A 19,000-nucleotide genomic window follows, 5' to 3' on the forward strand; every position below is an offset into this window, starting at 1 on the left:
CTGCCAATGTGGGAGATGCAAGAGAGACAACTCCATTCCTGGGTCGGGAAGATCTGGAGAAGGAACTGGCAACCCGCTCCAGTGTTCTTGCCTGGAGAATATCAAGGACAGAGGAGCCTGGCCGCGCTACAGTCCATAGGGTCGCAAAGAGTCGGACACGAGTAAGCTAATTGAGCACACACATTCCCCAACTCTGTGTTCCCTGCCCTCCCTTCCCCCCACGCCAGCAGAGTGCACGAAACTCACACCGTGACTTTCTTAATTTCCCTCCGGAATGTGGAAGTAGGGCCTGTACACCAGGGGACAATGTTCAGACCACCCCCATCCCGCAGCGCCTCCCTGTGGCTCGAGGGGCGCACGCGCAGTCTCACGGCCGTGATTGGACGGAGCTGTACCACCGGGCGAGGGAAAATTACGTCACTGGAGGGCTGTTGGCGTTGACGCGTCATGGTCTCCGCAGCAACCAGGTAGGGCAGTGGGGTCCCGCTCTGAACTGAGACGCGCGGCTGATCCCGGTTCGAGTGCGTCCCGCCCTCTTGAGGGGAACGAAGCGATGTGGAAGCTGAGCGGACCCGGAGGGGCGTCCACGCCGGAGTTCGGGCTCGGCGGTTTTTTGGTGCAGAGCCGCGCCTTGGCTACTCTCTGAGCCTCGGTGTGAAAGTGAAAGTCGCTCAGTCCGACTCTTTGCGACCCCATGGACTATACAGTCCACGCAATTCTCCAGGCCTGAATACTGGGGTGGGTAGCCTTTCGCTTCTCCAAGGGATCTTCCCAACCCAGGGATCAAACCCAGGTCTCCGGCATTTGCAGGCGGATTCTTTACTACTGAGCCGCAAGGCAGCCTCGATTGGCGCAGCCACAAGTAGGTGTAGGCGGGTGGCTGATCAGGTTCCCCAGGTTTCCCCGATTCCGCTCCAGGCATGGCCGGGGCTTTAGGCACCTGGCCCGTGCAGAGTTAGGGCAGCAGGTACCCTTGTTCGGGGGCAGAGCAGGGTGGTGCCTGCTGCGCGCCCGCGGGACGGCCACGGCGTGTCTGGCTCTCCCGGCCCTTTCTCTGCCCTCCCCAAGTTGTGCGGCTTGGACTTGTTTTCTGATGTGCAGAATGCCTACCCATGAGTTTGTCGAGAAGCGTGATGAGATTGCGTGTGGATGGTGCACGATCCAGGAAGTGCTTTTATATCTCCAACCCGTGTGTGTGGAACAGAGAAAGTCAGTTTTTAGATCTAAGGGAGGACGGAAACAAAGTTGTTGTTTTTTTTTTAAAGTAATTAATTTATTTTTTATTGGAGGCAAATTATTTTACAATATTATATTGGTTGGTTTTGCCTTACATTGACATGAATTCGCCCCAGGTTTACATAAGTTCCCCCTTCTAAATGGGGTGTACTGAGGAAAGGGGAATGCCGCAGGAACGGTGAAGCTGGTGACCCTGGTCTCTAGAACTGGAGGACACCAGAGCAAAGGGACATTTTGTCATTAAGGCATGGAGTTTCCTACTAGGAAGGAACAGCAGTTATCCTAAAGGCGAAAACCAGTTGTTCCAACTACATGTGGCACAGAACAGGCTCAACAAATGGTATGCATAGAACCCTATTTTTAGTTTGCTTTGCTATAGTGGTTTGAGTTGACAAGTTACTTTTGAAATAACTTTTGACCTTCATATACATGTGTGTTTAGTGAACATAATACTTGGTTCTCTTAATGGAATTACCAGGAAGTGCTTTTCACATCTTCCAACCTGTGTGTGGGGAAAACAGAGCAAGTCAGTTGTTAAAAAAATGGCAGATAGAAAAAAGGATCCTCAACGTGGTGATACAGGGATTGCTCAGTCGTGTCCGACTCTTCGTGACCCCATGAAGTGCAGCTGGCCAGGCTCCTCTGTCCATGGAATTTCCCAGGCAAGAATACTGGAGTGGGTTTCCATTTCCTTCTCCAGGGGTTCTTATGGACACAGGGATAGAACACATTTTGCTCCTGCGTGGCAGGCAGATTCTTTACTAATGACCACCAGGGAAGCCGTGATTCAGGGATAGAATTAGCAAAAATGATCTAATTCTTAAGAAGGATAGGCAGGGAACTAACTTTTTTGAAAGCCCACCAGCATAACTGTGTGGATATCTCTTACTCCTAATGCAGGAGAGTGTAGTGAGTGTCATGACTGTACTTCCAGACCATTTTGGGTGCTGAGAGCACCCACAGCCAATACAAGAGGGAAGCAGGCTTTTAAAGCTAGGCTTCTGGTCTTCCCTGGTGGTCCAGTGGTTAAGAATCCACCCGCCAATGTAGGAGACTCGGGTTCAATCCCTGGTCTAGGAAGATTCCACATGCTACAGAGCATCTAATTCTGTGAGCCACAATTAAGCCCCTTCGCTACAGCTGCTGAGCCCGAGTTCTAGAGCCCATGCACCCCAACTGGAGAAGCCACCGAAATGAGAAACCCACATACCACAACTCGAGAGTAGCCCCTGCTTGTGGCAACTAGGGAAAGTCTGCACACAGGAACAAAGACCCAGCACAGCCAAAAATAAATAAGTAAAATAATTAAAAAATAAGACTAGGCTTCTATATAAAAAACATACTCTTTCCAGTATGGGCATTGCTTTTGAAGAGGTCTTTGCTCAAAAATATGTATTTAAAGGTAATCTGAACTGTTGCCATAATACATCTTACCAGCCAGATGGAGGTCCCCAACTTTTCCCTAAGGTAATGAGGCTTCCATTTTCTCCTGTGGCTTATGTTGGGTGGGAGTGAGATGGAAGGAAGGGGTAGGGTTCTGATTAGGCCTTGGTAAGGGGTGACCAGTGACACTGAGTGCTCTTTCTCGCTGGGATTCTCTTGGTGGCATTTTGCTATGCCCTGAAGCAACGTGGAGAGTCCCTTGGACTGCAAGGAGATCCAACCAGTCCATCCTAAAGGAGATCAATCCTGGGTGTTCATTGGAAGGACAGATGCTAAAGCTGAAACCCCAATGCTTTGGCCACCTCATGCGACAAGTTGACTCATTGGAAAAGACTCTGATGCTGGGAGGGATTGGGGGCAGGAGGAGAAGGGGACGACAGAGGATGAGATGGCTGGATGGCATCACCGACTTGATGGACATGAGTTTGAGTGAACCCCGGGAGTTGGTGAGGGACAAGGAAGCCTGGCGTGCTGTGATTCATGGGGTCGTGAAGAGTCGGACACGACTGAGTGACTGAACTGACTGAACTGAAGCAACATGGTGCGATTTCCAGATTAACTGAAGTATATGTCATCCTAATAGGGCTTGCTTTAAAGGAAGGCATCCTGAAAATGGGTATACATGGAAATAGAGGACCATTTAGTTTAATCATTTGTCTTTGCAACATTTGGAGATTCTTTGGGATCATATATTTTATTCCAGTTCAGTTCAGTTGCTCAGTTGTGTCCAACTATTTGCAACCCCATGGACTGCAGCATGCCCGGCTTCCCTGTCCGTCACCAACTCCTGGAGTTTACTCAAACTCATGTCCATCGAGTTGGTGATGCCATCCAACCATCTCATCCTCTGTTGTCCCCTTTTCCTCCTGCCATCAATCTCTCCTAGCATCAGGGTCTTTTCCAATAAGTCAGTTCTTTGCATCAGGTGGCCAGAGTTTCAGCTTCAGCATCAGTCCTTCCAATGAATATTCAGGACTGATATCCTTTAGGGTGGACTGGTTGTATCTCCTTGCAGTCCAAGGGACTCTCAAGACTCTTCAACACCATAGTTCAAAAGCATCAATTCTTTGGCGCTCAGCTTTCTTTATGGTTCAGCTCTCACATCCATACATGACTACTGGAAAAACTGTAACTAGCTTTGACTAGACGGACCTTTGTTGCCAGAATAATGTTTCTGCTTTTTAATATGCTGTCAGGTTGGTCATAGCTTTTCTTCAGGGAGCAAGCGTCTTTTAATTTCATGGCTACAGTCACCATCTGCAGTGATTTTGGAGCCCAAGAAAATAAAGTCTCTCACTGTTTCCATTGTTTCCCCATCTATTTGCCATGAAGTGATAGGTCCAGATGCCCTGATCTTAGTTTCCTGAAAGTTGAGTTTTAAGCCAACTTTTTCACTCTCCTCTTTCACTTTCATCAAGAGGCTCTTTAGTTCTTCTTTGCTTTCTGCCATAAGGGTGGTGTCATCTGCGTATCTGAGGTTATTGATATTTCTCCCAGCAATCTTGATTTCAGCTTGTGCTTCATCCAGCCCAGCATTTTACATGATGTATTCTGCATATAAGTTAAATAAGCAGGGTGACAGTATACAGCCTTGACATACTCCTTTACCCATTTGGAACCAGGCCGTTGTTCCATGTCCAGTTCTAACTTGCTTCTTGACCTGTATACAGATTTCTCAGGAGGCAGGTCAGGTGATCTGGTATTCTCATCTCTTGAAGAATTTTCCACAGTTTGTTGTGATCCACACCGTCAAAGGCTTTGGCATAGTCAATAAAGCAGAAGTAGATGTTTTACTGGAACTTTCTTGTTTGTTTTAATGATCCAACAGATACTGGCAGTTTGATTTCTGGTTCCTCTGCCTTTTCTAAATCCAGCTTGAACATCTGGAAGTTCACAGTTCATGTACTGTTGAAGCCTGGCTTGGAGAAATTTGAGCATTACTTTGCTGGTGTTTGAGTACAGTTATGCGGTAGTTTGAACATTCTTTGGCATTGCCTTTCTTTAGGATTGGAATGAAAACACCTTTTCCGGTCCTGTGGCCACTGCTGAGTTTTCCAAATTTGCTGGCATGTTGAGTGCAGCACTTTTAACAGCATCATCTTTATTCCAGTACATTCATTAATACGGTGAGTGGGGTTTTTTATTGTAAAAAACACAGACTCTGAAAAAAAAACATTTAAACCATTGGCAAGGATCTTTGTTGTGGTTTTTTTCTAGGTTGTAGATTGATTTATTCTCTGGTAGAGACACAAACAATATTGTCACGTACTAATGTGTGGCATATACCATGCCATGTAGACAAAAAGAAAGTATGTTTTTAGTTCCGTTTTTGCAGATGAAGAAATTGAGACTTGGGAAATTAAATTGTGTGTCCAAAAAAGGAAGATCTAAGCGAGGACGGAAACAAAGTTAAATGGGGAGTTCTGGGGGTTGTGGAATACCACAGGAAGGGGGAAGCAGGTGACCCTTGGATGCTGGAGGACACTAGAGCACAGGGCCATTTTGTCATTAAGGTATGGAGTTTCCTACTAGAAAGGAAGAGCAGTTGTCCTAAAGGGGAAAACCTGTTGTTCTAACTATATGTCCTGGACTGAGGTCAGCACTGTTAGACTGAGGTCCTTTAGGTTTTGAAGCCCAGTTTTTGGAATTTCCTTCCCTGAAATAATGGATTCCTCACGTGCTTTGCTTTGAGAGAACCTAATGCTGTGCAGAGAGTCCAGGAAGTAAGTATGTGATCACCTCACATCCTCCAGGAGGTTTGGTTCTATGCTGTTGCTGTTTAGTTGCTAAGTTGTGTCGGACTCTTTGAGACCCCATGGACTATAGTTCATCAGATAGACAGATCTATTTCATGATTCTTATAGATGATACATTCCTGTAGTATCATCTAAAAATATTTTTTTATTCTGTAACTTCCCTCATGGTCCAGTGGCTGACTTCGCTTCCAATGTAGGGAGCCCAGGTTCAACCCCCTAGTCAGGGAACTAGATCTCACATGCTGCAACTAAGTTCTCACACTTCAATTAAGAATTCTGCTTGCAGCAGTGGAAGAGCGAAGGTCCTGCAAGCTGCAACTAAGACCTGGTGCAGCCAAATAAATAAAAATATATATTTTAAAAGTATTTTTTATTCAAATTTTCCACTATATGTTTGCATTAGGGAGCTATATTTGTGCCTGAGTCTAGAGCATGGAATGTGTCTTCCCTACCACATACACTCCTCTTTTTCTCCATTTTCTAAGAAAATAATAATAGTTAATAGTCACTGAGAGTCTTAGCACTATGCTAAGCAGTTATTGGATTATTCAATCCCTACAATAATCCTGTAAAGTAGGAATATTTATCTTCATTTATAGTGGACGAAATGAACTCAGGGATGGGAAGAAATTTATCCCTGAAATAGTAAGGGCAGAGTTAATTTCATGTCACTCCAAAGGTAGTGCTTATCTGTATATTTCATTCATCCCTTCACTCACAGATATTTAAGGAACAGCTGGTTTGTACCAGCAGGTGCTGTATATTGGGGATACACTGATGGCCAAAGCAGACACAGCCCCTGTCCTCAAGTAGCAACTTGGGTTGAAGTAGCAACTCATTAGCAATGAGTCTAGCATGGGAGACAGACCGGAAATAGAAAATGACCAACTAAATATCGACAGTGGTGGTGGTACCCACCGTGGGGACAGTAGAGGGGGCTGTGAGGATATATAATGGGGCCACTGGCAGCAGCTGAGGTGACGAAGGACAGGGTCAGCTTTCCTGAGCAGGTAGTATTCAGCTGAGACCTTAAGGACAGACTTGGAGTTCAGTTGGGCAAAGGGTGAAGAGAAGGAGGACCCACGTCAGACCCCAAGGGTCCGAGGGGCCTTGTCTGGTCCTTATGCGCCAGCGGTAAAGAGTGCTTCCAAGGCAGACGCGGACGCAGCTTGGAACTCATTTGAGCAATGCTGCACCCCAGGGTGTATTTGCTTCCCTGGTAGCTCAGTTGGTAAAGAATCTGCCTGCAATGCAGGAAACCCTGGTTCGATTCCTGGGTTTGTAAGATCTGTTGGAGAAGGGATAGACTACTCACTCCAGTATTCTTGGGCTTCCCTTGTGGCTCAGCTGGTGAAGAATCCACCTGCAATGTGGGAGACCTGGGTTCGATTCCTGGGTTGGAAAGATCTGTTGGAGAAAGGAAAGGCTACCGACTCCAGGATTCTGGCCTGGAGGATTCCATGGACTGTACAGTCCTGCAATGAGTTGGACACGACTGAGCGACTTTCACTTTCATATAATCAACTCCACAGACCGTGTCAGTATTCCAGCTCCTGGTCTCCTCTTCCAGACATGGTTAGGCCTCTGGTTGCCTTGGCTGGGGATGGGTGTCTGGAGGGACAGAGACCTCAGTGTCGGTAACTTGTGTGGCAAAACTGAAGGAACGAGTGTTGCCGGTGTTGTATTGCATCCTGTTTGTCTCTGGTTTGCAAGATGATTTAACATTTTTTAGTCTCATGATGGCCCAAGTCCTGTGTTAGCTGCCTCGGGTGCAAACATATATTTATTTGCCTTCCATTTAAGACGCTGCAGTTGTTTTATCAATATTATTCTTCAGATGTGTTTATTTACATCTGCTGTGTGCTGGGCATTGTGCTAGGGACATAGCATGAGCAAACAAACATGGCCTCTGTCCTTCCTCCTGTAGTTTAAAGTCCCATCTGGGGCTGGAGGACAGAGAGGGAGGGGGAGTGAGTCAGGGAGATGGGGCTGGACCTAGGCAGGGGTCAGACCTTGTAGGTCTCACAGGTCATGACAGTTGTCCAGGGCTTCTGCTCAGAATGGTGGGAGGCCATTGAAGAGTCTTAGTCAGGAGAATAGAACCAGCGGGTGTATTTATGAAAGATCACTCTAGCTCTTCCTTTGGTGGAGGTGGAAGTCATGAGTGTGAGAGCTATTTAAAAGGTAGGATCAGTGGTACTACGTTCATTCTGGGCTGAGAGAGAAGAGGGAGGTTCAGGGCTGATTTGTTTTCTGACCTGTGTGCCTGAGATCAGAATCCGGAGGAAGGACATAAGTTCAGTTTTGAGTAAGATGTCTTTGCAGTAATCTAGGTGGGGTGTCATGGGAAATAGATGGGGAAACAGTGGAAACCGTGTCAGACTTTATTTTTTTGGGCTCCAAAATCACTGCAGATGGTGATTGCAGCCATGAAATTAAAAGACGCTTACTCCTTGGAAGGAAAGTTATGACCGACCTAGATAGCATATTGAAAAGCCGAGATATTACTTTGCCATCCAAGGTCCGTCTAGTCAAGGCTATGGTTTTTCCAGTGGTCATGTATGGATGTTAAGAGTTGGACTGTGAAGAAAGCTGAGCGCTGAAGAATTGATGCTTTTGAACTGTGGTGTTGGAGAAGACTCTTGAGAGTCCCTTGGACTACAAGGAGATCCAACCAGTCCATCCTAAAGGAGATCAATCCTGGGTGTTCATTGGAAGGACTGATGCTAAAGCTGAAACTCCAATACGTTGGCCACCTCATGCGAAGAGTTGACTCATTGGAAAGGACCCTGATGCTGGGAGGGATTGGGGGCAGGAAGAGAAGGGGACGACAGAGGATGAGATGGCTGGATGGCATCACCGACTCGAGGGACATGAGTTTGAGTGAACTCCGGGAGTTGGCGATGGACAGGGAGGCCTGGCGTGCTGTGATTCATAGGGTTGCAAAGGGTCAGACATGACTGAGCGACTGAACTGACTGACTGAACTGAGGTGGGGTGTCACACAGCACGTAGAATATTAGCTCCCCAGCCAGGGATGGAACCTCTACCCCCTGCAGTGGAAGTGTGAAGTCCTAACCCCTGGGCCTCCAGGGAAGTAAGTCCCCACCTTTTCCTTATTGAGAGAGCTGTCAAAGTGGGACCAATGAAGTGGTCTAATGAGAGTACAGTTTTGTACATTTATGTTAAGGAAAGATAAAAATAAGATCTCCTGCCACCCTGGAAAATACTGTTCACAAATGTGGAGAAGGAAGTATTTTATTATTGAACAGGCACTAACCGAAAGTGGGATACAATATAGGTAGTCTGCTAATGAGACTACAAAACAGAGAAGACAAACATTTACCATTTGTAGACCATTGCATGCATAGTCTCAAGATTAATGATAGTTTGTCTCTTTGTGAAAGGATGAGACAGCACCATTTCCTGTATGTGCTTTCATCCTAAATTCACCTGGTGATTGGGATGGCCATCTGTGCTATTTTTCTGAGGGAAAAATAAAACATCCTTAATTTCTTATTTATTTATTTATTTGGCTGCACTGGGTCTTCATTGCTGCGCGTGCACTTTCTCTCGTGGTGAGCAAGGGCTACTCTCCAGCTGTGGTACACTGACTTCAGTAGTTGGGGCTCGTGGGCTCTAGAGCACAGGATTAGCACTTGTGGCGCACGGGCTCAGTTGCTCCGTGGCATGTGGAATCTTCCCAGACCAGGGATCAAATGTGTGTCCCCTACACAGGCAGGTGGATTCTTAGCCACTGGACCATCAGGGAAGTTCATTTCTGGAAGAGGCTGAAACTAATTAGGTGAAGTTTGGTGACATGTGCCTCAGTATCAGTGACTCCATTTTGAGCATATTTTCTTGTTTTAACACCAGTTCTTCTTTAACACCAGTCTCAAAGCATGAGACTGGTAAGTAGCATTATGATTTTTGCGGAAATAAACCCTCCACTTGTCTGCTCTGGAAGCTTGTAAATATGGGGATGGAAAGTGATATTGAATGGCATGTAAATTCTGCTCGGAAGCTAAGGAAACGCAATGGCCTCTCTCTTAGATTCTACCTGAGCTGTCCCTCCTGTCTTCTGAAGTTCAGGGTAACCTGAGACTTGGCTCCTAAACTACTTACTGGAGGTTCAGATCTGTTGGTGGCTGCTGAAGTGATTGAGTATTGCTTCCCAGTAGTTTGAATTCAGTTGCTGTAATCAGCTCTTTTTTTTTTTTGGCTGTGCCATATCCCAGTTCTCTCATCAGGGATTGAACCTGCACCCCTGCAGTGCAAGTGCAAAGTCCCAACCACTGGACCACTAGGAAAGTCCTCAATAAGTAATTTTTAAAATTATGGTACTTAATTTTTTCAGACAGTGTTTCTCAAATGGTTACTCTTCAAAATGTTTGATTAGAATTTTTTTTTTTAAATACAACTTTGTAGGAAAATGTCTGTTATATTCATTGGTGTGTTGCGTGTTGTAGAATATTGTGTAGAAGGGTCTCAACTAATGAAAAAAGAGAAGGTTGACTCATTGTTCATTGGTGACTGAAAAGAGATAAGGAAATTTTAACTGCAGTTGACCCTTGAACAACATGGGTTTGAACTACAAAATCCATATGCTTTGTATAGGCAAGTTATTAAACAATCCAAAAAAAAAAACCCACCAGTAACTATACCAGTCTCCAAAAGGGAAAATCAGAATCTAGCGTTGCTGCAATGTAGTATCAGAATGACACTGATGTAGTAGTATCAGTTGTGGTATCAATGTAGTATCAGTTGTTCAAAAAAAAGTTATAAGACATGAAAAAACAAGGAGGTGTGACTTGAACTCAGGGGGTAAAAGCATTCCATGGAAGCTGACCCTGAGTTGACCCAGATGTTGGACTTAGAGGACAGACACTCCAAAGCAACTCTTATAAATATGTTCAGATAACTAAAGGAGACCATGTTTAAAGAGTTAAAGGGAAATATGATGACATTGATCCTACAAACACATAATGTGAATAAAGAGAGCCTATAAAAGAGAACCAGGTACCAACTCTGGAGCTGAAAGGCACAATAACTGAAATGAAGAACGCTTTAGAGGGACTCAGTAGCAGATTTGAGATGGCAGTCAAACTTGAGAAAGATCAGTAGAAGTCATCCAATCTAAAGAGCAGAACAAAGGTGGAAGGCAAATTAAGAGAGCTGCAGATGTCCACAGGACATCACAGATACCAAGCTTTGGGAGTCCCAGAAGAAGAGACAGAGAATGGGGTAGGAAAAAAGTCTTTGAAGAAATAATGTGCTAATTTCTCCAAATCTGATGAAAAATGTTGTATTCGTTTCCTATTGTTGCTGTAATAAGTTACCACAAACACAGTAGCTTCAAACCCCACAAAGCTATTATATTATGGTCTTGGTGGTCACAAGTCCTAAAATCAAGGTGTCAGCAGGCCATGTTCCTTCCGTAGGCTCTGGAAGACAATCTGTCCACTTGCCTCCCCCCGTCTCCAGGCCACCAGCATCCGTTGGCCCAGAGCCTCCTCACATCACTTCAACCTCTTGTTGCTCAGCAGTTGTCATATCTACCCTATGACTCAACCCTCCTCCCTCCCCTGTGTGAGGACTCCTGTAATTATACTGGGCCAGATATATTCAGGGTAATCTCCCTATTTAGAGGTCCTTAATTTCACCGCGTCTGAAAGCCCCTTTTACTACATCAGTCAGGTAACATACTCATTGGTTCTAGAGGTCTGCATGTGGAATCCCCCCATCTTTGGGGTGCATTATTCAGGTTACTGAGCACATTAATATACACATCCAAGAAGCCCACGTTAAATATAAAGACATAGATGGAGAGTGAAGGGGTAGAGAGAGCCGTGCCAGCACTAAGGAAATAGGAGTAGCTATATTAATTTTAGAGCAGACTTCTGAGTAAGGACAGTGATCAGGAATAAAGAAGGACATGGCATAATGATAATGGGGTCAGTACTCTGAGATGACATGACATTCATGAATGTGTGTGTACCTAACATCAAGTGTCAAACTACACGAGGCAAAAACCGATAGGACTCCAAAGAGAAATAGATGAATTAGCGTCACTGGCAACCTCAATACCACTTATTGGAAACGGACAGATCCAGCAGGCAGAAAAGCAGTAAGGATGTCTTCGAACTCAATAGTACCATCAGTCACCTGAGTATCACTGACATCTGTAGTCTGCTTCATCCCGCAACAGTACCTCACATATTCTTCTGAAGCTGGACCATGTTCTGGGCCGTATAAACACACCTTAACAGATTTAAAAGAATAGAAAACAGACTGTCTGCTCTGAGAGCACAATGGGACTAAAGTAGAAATCAGAAAGCTGGAAAATCCCGAGCTACTTGCAGATTAAACAGCACATGTCTAAAGAACACATGTCAACAAAGAAATCTTTAGAGAAACTTAAAAATATTTTGAACTCAGGGAGTTCCCTGACAGTCCAGTGGTTAGGCCTTTGTGCTTTTATTGCTGTGTCCTGGTTTCAGTCCCTGGTTGGGGAACTAAGATCTCACAAGTTGCACAGAGTGGTAAAAAAAATTGGGGAGAGGGGAACTGAATAGAAATGAAAACACAGCTTATACACAATGTGGAGGAAGTAGTGAAAGCAGGTCCAAATCAAGGCCCACCCACCTTGCTGCCCATGAAGATGCCACTGCACTTGACATTGGCCAGTTTGTTCCTCTTGGTGTTCTATTTGGTATTTTTTAGCTAGTTTTACTTTACGAGGTTGATACTTAGAATGCAGCTAATTATTCACTTTTCTAACCTTATTTTAGCAAAGCTGAGCATGAAGGAGAAATTATAGAAACGCTCGAAGAGAAACACACAGCAAACTCCCATATCCCCACTGCCTGGTGTCAATCCCGGTGTCAAAGGCATCGGCATTTTGTTACCCTGGGAGCAAAGAAACTTAAATCTTGCATATCCTGGTTCATAAATTTGATTTTAAAATGTGTTTGCTTTCACCTTATTCTGTGGCTGAGCTTATTAATGCTAACATGACCAGAAAAAATTTGTTATTTAACAGTATATTTTGACTTTCTGTTTAAATGCAGTTTAAAAAGATAGCCTGTTGTTATATACTCTAACAATAAATGTGGTGAAAGCATAAAAGACATTTTTGATTTAAGGTTTTGTTTTTTTTCTTTTAATATAAGCTCTAGAATTTGCCAAGTAATTTTTTCCAAACTTGAAAAAGCTCTGAGTGAGAAATATGGGGGGAAATCTGTGTGGAGAAAAGTAACCCTGCCAACAGTGTTTGTTGAGATAAACAGCTTGACTGATGGCTGCTGTAACCCTGACCTTTGGCGACAGGGCTTGTGTCCTTGGGGAGTGATTGGTGGGGTGCTGGAAATAGTGACAGGGCCCCGGCAAGGCTATTTTTAAGTGAAAACTTAGCGACTGGCTCTGGAAAACCCTCTCTGGTTACTCTGCTTCTTTAGTCCTTCCAGGATGGAGGGTCCTTTCCATTATATTTTCTGGCATTAAAGTGAGGATGCTTTAAGTGGAAGCATTATAAAAACTGCCTCAGAGTAAAGGACCTTTCATAGTTATATTTCACAGTTAGGTTTTCAGTTCTAAAAATAACTTGGAGTTGGAAATCAGAGTGAACCATCATCCTAAGTAAATTGTCTGAGAAAGAACAGTGGGCCAAAGCAAATCTATCCAAATCCATGAGGAAATTAATTTGTTAGAATTTTTAAATTATCTGATTTCAGCCATGAACCTACTTGAAATTAGATAGCATTTAATGTTTTATCCTTTGTGAGTGACATACTTAAATATTTTTTATTGTCATAAAATATACATAATTTAAATTTACATCATTAACCAATTTTAAAGGTACAGTTCAGAGGTGCTAAATACATTTATAATGTACAGCTATCCCCACCATGTCTCCAGAATTCTTTTCGTCTTGTAAAATGGAAACTTTGTACCCATTAAAACACAGCTCCCCATTTCCTTCCCTGCCCCCAGCGCCTGGCAACCCCCAATTTTCTGCCCCTAAGGATTTGACTGCTCTAAGTAGCTCATGTAAGTGGACTCATATGGTATTTGCTTTTGTGTCTGGCTTATTTCACTTAGCATAAACATCTTTAAGGTTCATCCGTGTTGTAGCATGTGTCAGAATTTGCTTCCTTTTCAGGCTGAATTGTGTGTATATATCCTATTGTATTCACGTATCACATTTTGCTTGGGTAGTCTCTGTGTTTTATCTGTTGTGCACAATGCTGCTGTGAACATGGGGGCACAGGTATTTTTTTCAAGACCCTGCTTTCAGTTCTTTTGCATGTGTATCCAGCAGTAGAATTGCTGGATCATATGATAATTCTATTTTTAATTTTTTTGGGGAAGCTGTATAGTGTTTTTTTCAGTGGCCATACCATTTTACATTCTCACCCATGGTGCATAAGGTTCTAATTTCTCCATATCCTCCCACTTTGCATTTTCCGGTTTTTTGATAGTGGTCATTCTAATGGGTGTGAGGTGGTATCTCATTGTATTCATAGTTATTATTTGCATTTTAGTAATGACTAGTGAATGAAGCAGGGCAAAGGCTCATAGAGTTTTGTCAAGAGAAAGCACTGGTCATAGCAAACACCCTCTTCCAACAACACAAGAGAAGACTCTACACATGGACGTCACCAGATGGTCAACACCGAAATCAGATTGATTATATTCTTTGCAGCCAAAGATGGAGAAGCTGTATACAGTCAGCAAAAACAAGACCAGGAGCTGACTGTGGCTCAGATCATGAACTCCTTATTGCCAAATTCAGACTTAAATTGAAGAAAGTAGGGAAAACCACTAGACCATTCAGATATGACCTAAATCAAATCCCTTATGATTATACAGTGGAAGTGAGAAATAGATCTAAGGGACTAGATCTGATAGATAGAGTGCCTGATGAACTCTGGACGGAGGTTCGTGACATTGTACAGGAGACAGGGACCAAGACCATCCCCATGGAAAAGAAATGCAAGAAAGCAAAATGGCTGTCTGAGGAGGCCTTACAAATAGCTGTGAAAAGAAGAGAAGCGAAAAGCAAAGGAGAAAAGGAAAGATATAAGGATCTGAATGCAGAGTTCCAAAGAATAGCAAGGAGAGATAAGAAAGCCTTCCTCAGCGATCAATGCAAAGAAATAGAGGAAAACAACAGAATAGGAAAAACAAGAGATCTCTTCAAGAAAATTAGAGATTCCAAGGGAACATTTCATGCAAAGATGGGCTCGATAAAGGACAGAAATGGTATGGACCTAACAGAAGCAGAAGATATTAAGAAGAGGTGGCAAGAATACACAGAAGAACTGTACAAAAAAGATCTTCACGACCAAGATAGTCACAATAACGTGATCACTGACCTAGAGCCAGACATCTTGGAATGTGAAGTCAAGTGGGCCTTAGAGAGCATCACTACGAACAAAGCTAGTGGAGGTGATGGAATTCCAGTTGAGCTATTTCAAATCTTGAAAGATGATGCTGTGAAAGTGCTGCATTCAATATGCCAGCAAATTTGGAAAACTCAGCAGTGGCCACAGGACTGGAAAAGGTCAGTCTTCATTCCAATCCCAAAGAAAGGCAATGCCAAAGAATGCTCAAACTACTGCACAATTGCACTCATCTCACATGCTAGTAAAGTCATGCTCAAAATTCTCCAAGCCAGGCTTCAGGAATATGTGAACCGTGAACTCCCAGATGTTCAAGCAGGTTTTAGAAAAGGCAGAGGGACCAGAGATCAAATTGCCAACATCCGCTGGATCATGGAGAAAGCAAGAGAGTTCCAGAAAAACATTTCTGCTTCATTGACTATGCCAAAGCCTTTGACTGTGTGGATCACAATAAACTGTGGAACATTCTGAAAGAGATGGGAATACCAGATCACCTGACCTGCCTCTTGAGAAACCTGTATGCAGGTCAGGAAGCAACAGTCAGAACTGTACATGGAACAACAGACTGGTTCCAAATAGGAAAAGGAGTACGTCAAGACTGTATATTGTCACCTTGCTTATTTAACTTATATACAGAGTACATCATGAGGAATGCTGGGCTGGAAGAAGCACAAGCTGGAATCAAGATTGCTGGGAGAAATATCAATAACCTCAGATATGCAGATGACACTACCCTTATGGCAGAAAGTGAAGAGGAACTCAAAAGCCTCTTGATGAAAGTGAAAGAGGAGAGTGAAAAGGTTGGCTTGAAGCTCAACATTCAGAAAACAAAGATCATGGCATCTGGTCCCATCACTTTATGGGAAATAGATGGAAAAACAGTGGAAACAGTGTCAGACTTTATTTTTTTGGGTTCCAAAATCACTGCGGATGCTGATTGCAGCCATGAAATTAAAAGACGCTTACTCCTTGGAAAGAAAGTTATGACCAACCTTGATAGTATATTAAAAAGCAGAGACATTACTTTGCCAACAAAGGTCCGTCTAGTCAAGGCTATGGTTTTTCCCGTGGTCATGTATGGATGTGAGAGTTGGACTGTGAAGAAAGCTGATCGCCGAAGGATTGATGCTTTTGAACTGTGGTGTTGGAGAAGACTCTTGAGAGTCCCTTGTACCGCAAGGAAATCCAACCAGTCCATTCTAAAAGAGATCAATCCTGGGTGTTCATTGGAAGGACTGATGCTAAAGCTGAAGCTGCAATACTTTGGCCACCTCATGTGACAAATTGACTCACTGGAAAAGACTCTGATGCTGGGAAAGGTTGGGGGCGGGAGAAGGGGACGACGGAGAATGAGATGGCTGGGTGGCATCACCGACTCTGTGGACATGGGTTTGAGTGAACTCCGGGAGTTGGTGATGGACAGGGAGGCCTGGAGTGCTGTGATTCATGGGGTCGCGGAGAGTTGGACATGACTGAGTGACTGAACTGAACTGAACTGAATGACTAGTGATATTGAGCGTCTTTTCATATACTTATTGGCTGTTTTTACATCTTCTTTAGAGAAATGCCTATTCAAGTCCTGTGCCCATTTTTGAATCAGGTTGTTTTGTTTCAAAGTTTAAGAGTTCTCCATATTAGATATTTGCTCTCTTATCAGATATATGATTTGAAAATATTTTCTGCCAACTTGTGGGTTACCTTTTTACTCTGTGAATAGTGTCTTTCAATGCACAACACATACATTTTCATGAATCAGTGTATCTAGTTTTTCTTTTGTTACCTCCGCCTTTGGAGTCTTATCCAGGAAATCATTACCAAGTGCAATGTAAAATCAGCTTTTGCCTGTTTTCTTCTAAGAAATATGCTTTAGGTCTTACATTGAGGTCGCTGATCCATCTTGAGTTTATTTTTGTAAAAGGGTCCAAATTTGAACTTTTGCATGTGGATATACAGGGTTTTTTTTAATTTAAGTTTTTGTTTTTGGATGTGCCACCCAGCATGAAGAGGGCATGAGATTGAGCTTGTGCCACCTGCAAAAGAAGCATGAAGTCTTAACCACTGGACCACCAGGGAAGTCCTTGTAGATCCAGTTTTCTCAGTGTCATTTGCTTAAAAGACTGTCCTTTCCCCATTGAACTGTCTTGACATCCCTATCAAAAATTACTTGCCCATATATGCAAAGGTTTGTTTCTGGACTCTCTATTCCATTGGTCTATGTCCGTCTTTGTGCCAACACCCTGCTTTGATTACTCTAGCTCTGTAGTAAGTTTTGATATTAGAAAGTGGTTCTTCCAGCTTTTTTGCTCTTTTCCAAGATTCTTTTGACTGTTCAGTTCCTTTGAGACTCCATGTGAATTCTGGGATGAGTTCTTCTCTTTCTGCAAAAGACACAATAGGGATTTTGATAGGGACTGAATTGAATCTGCAGATTGTTTTCATTAGGATTGACATTGTAATAGTAGTAAGTGTTCCACTTGATGCACATGGGATATGTTTCCATTTATTTATGTCTTGTTTAATTTCTTTCAGCAATATATTATAGTTTTCATTGTATAAGTCTTCACCTCCCTGATGTATTCTTAAGTATTTCATTTGTTTAGTTGTTCTCGTAAGTGAAATTGTTTCTGTAAATTTTTTCAGACTATTCATTTTTCATGTATACAGATACAACTGATTTTTTTTGTGCGTGTTGACTTTGTGTCCTGCTGCTGAATTGGTTTATTCTAACACATTTTATTTTACTTAAAATTGCTATGTATTTATTTGGCTACACCAGGTCTTAGTTGTGGCATGCGGGATCTTTAGCTGTGGCAATGTTGTAGCCATGTGTTCTGGGAAACAAACTCCCTCAGAAGGACAGTGCAGATAGTGGAGTGCAGTTTATTACACCGGTGGGCCCAAGGCAGAGTCTCCTCTTAGCCAAGGACCCCGGCCAGTTTTTGTGAAAACCTTATATACCCTAAGTGTACATGCTTAAATCCACCTCCCGAAATTCTCTGAAACTAGCCTAAACAAAGGAAAAGAAAGATACAATCAAAGTTAACCCGTGATTCATATGCCTTAAGCCTAGGTACTTAACAGTGGACAATTATCAGGCCTGTGGTCATACCCCAATAAGCATAATAGAATTTATGATTCTGTTCGGTTACACAGATAATTAGGGTATTCTTTTAGGCAACGGAGAGTCTAGGTACAAACCCTGGGGCTCTTCCATGGTGGGGGCGGTCTGGTTTTCCAGTTGGTATGTCATTTCCATACATACTGGGCATATAGCTCAAAGTCCACAGTCTGGCCCAAGATGGAGTCCTGCTTTCAAGATGGAGCCTGTTCTGTCTGTCTGCTCCTTCAGCAAGTGGGACTTTTTAGTTGCAACATGTAGGAAGATGACACAGTAGAAGGACGTGCACTCCTCTTCTCCTGTGAAAACTCAAAATTACAATTGACTGCTGAACACCCATCGACAGGAGAATGTTGGATTCTACCAAGAAAAGATATTTCTCATCCAAGGGCAAAGGAGAAGCCCCAACAAGATGGTAGGAGGAGTGAAATCACGTTTAGAATCAAACCCCATACTCGCCAGAGACGTTTGGAGGTCTCAAACAAAAAACCTTTGGCGCACCAGGACTCAGAGACCCACAGAAACTCAGCCAGACCTGCCTGTGAGTGTCTCCTGCAGACGCACGGGTCAGCAGTGGCCTGTCGCGGGCACCGGGGCTCTGGCTGCAGCAGACCTGGGAGGCTCCGCATGTGACATAAATCCTTTTGGAGGCGGTGTCCATTAGCTGCACCATAGAGCCACTGAGCGGATGACCCACACAAACTGGAGAACAATTATATGAAAGAAGTTTTTGCTCTGTTGTGAAAGTTCTAGGACCCACAACAGATTCCCCAACCTATGGATCAGGCAAAGGGACTGAGTACCCCCAGGGAATTTGACTTTGGAGGCCAGTGGGATTTGATTACAGAACTTCCACAGGACTGGGGAAACAGACTCTCGGAGGGCACACACAAAACCTTGTGTACACCAGGATCCAGGAGAAAGGAGCAGTGACCCACAAGAGACTGAGCCAGACTTGCCTGTGAGCATCCAGGAGTCTCTGGCAGAGGCGTGGGTCAACAGTGGCCTGCCATAGGGTCAGGGGCACTGAATATAACAGTGCTG

At 43.7% G+C, this 19,000-nt stretch overlaps 1 protein-coding gene across 3 annotated transcripts in view; it reads left to right on the forward strand.

Annotated features, from left to right (window-relative positions):
* The first annotated feature begins 321 nt into the window (after positions 1-321).
* Positions 322-19,000, forward strand: part of DHRS7B (dehydrogenase/reductase 7B) — a 42,722-nt gene continuing 24,043 nt past the window's right edge. The window contains exon 1 of one of the 3 annotated variants that reach the window (XM_055407508.2): positions 322-467. In XM_055407508.2, the coding sequence (XP_055263483.1) occupies positions 448-467 (20 nt within the window). In that variant the 5' untranslated portion in view covers positions 322-447. The other 2 variants (XM_055407510.2, XM_055407511.2) reach the window with 2 other exon arrangements.

This window comes from Moschus berezovskii, chromosome 20 (genome assembly GCF_049115385.1).
Source record: "Moschus berezovskii isolate FMDL1 chromosome 20, NW_MosBer_1.0, whole genome shotgun sequence".
Taxonomy (NCBI): Eukaryota; Metazoa; Chordata; class Mammalia; order Artiodactyla; family Moschidae; genus Moschus; species Moschus berezovskii.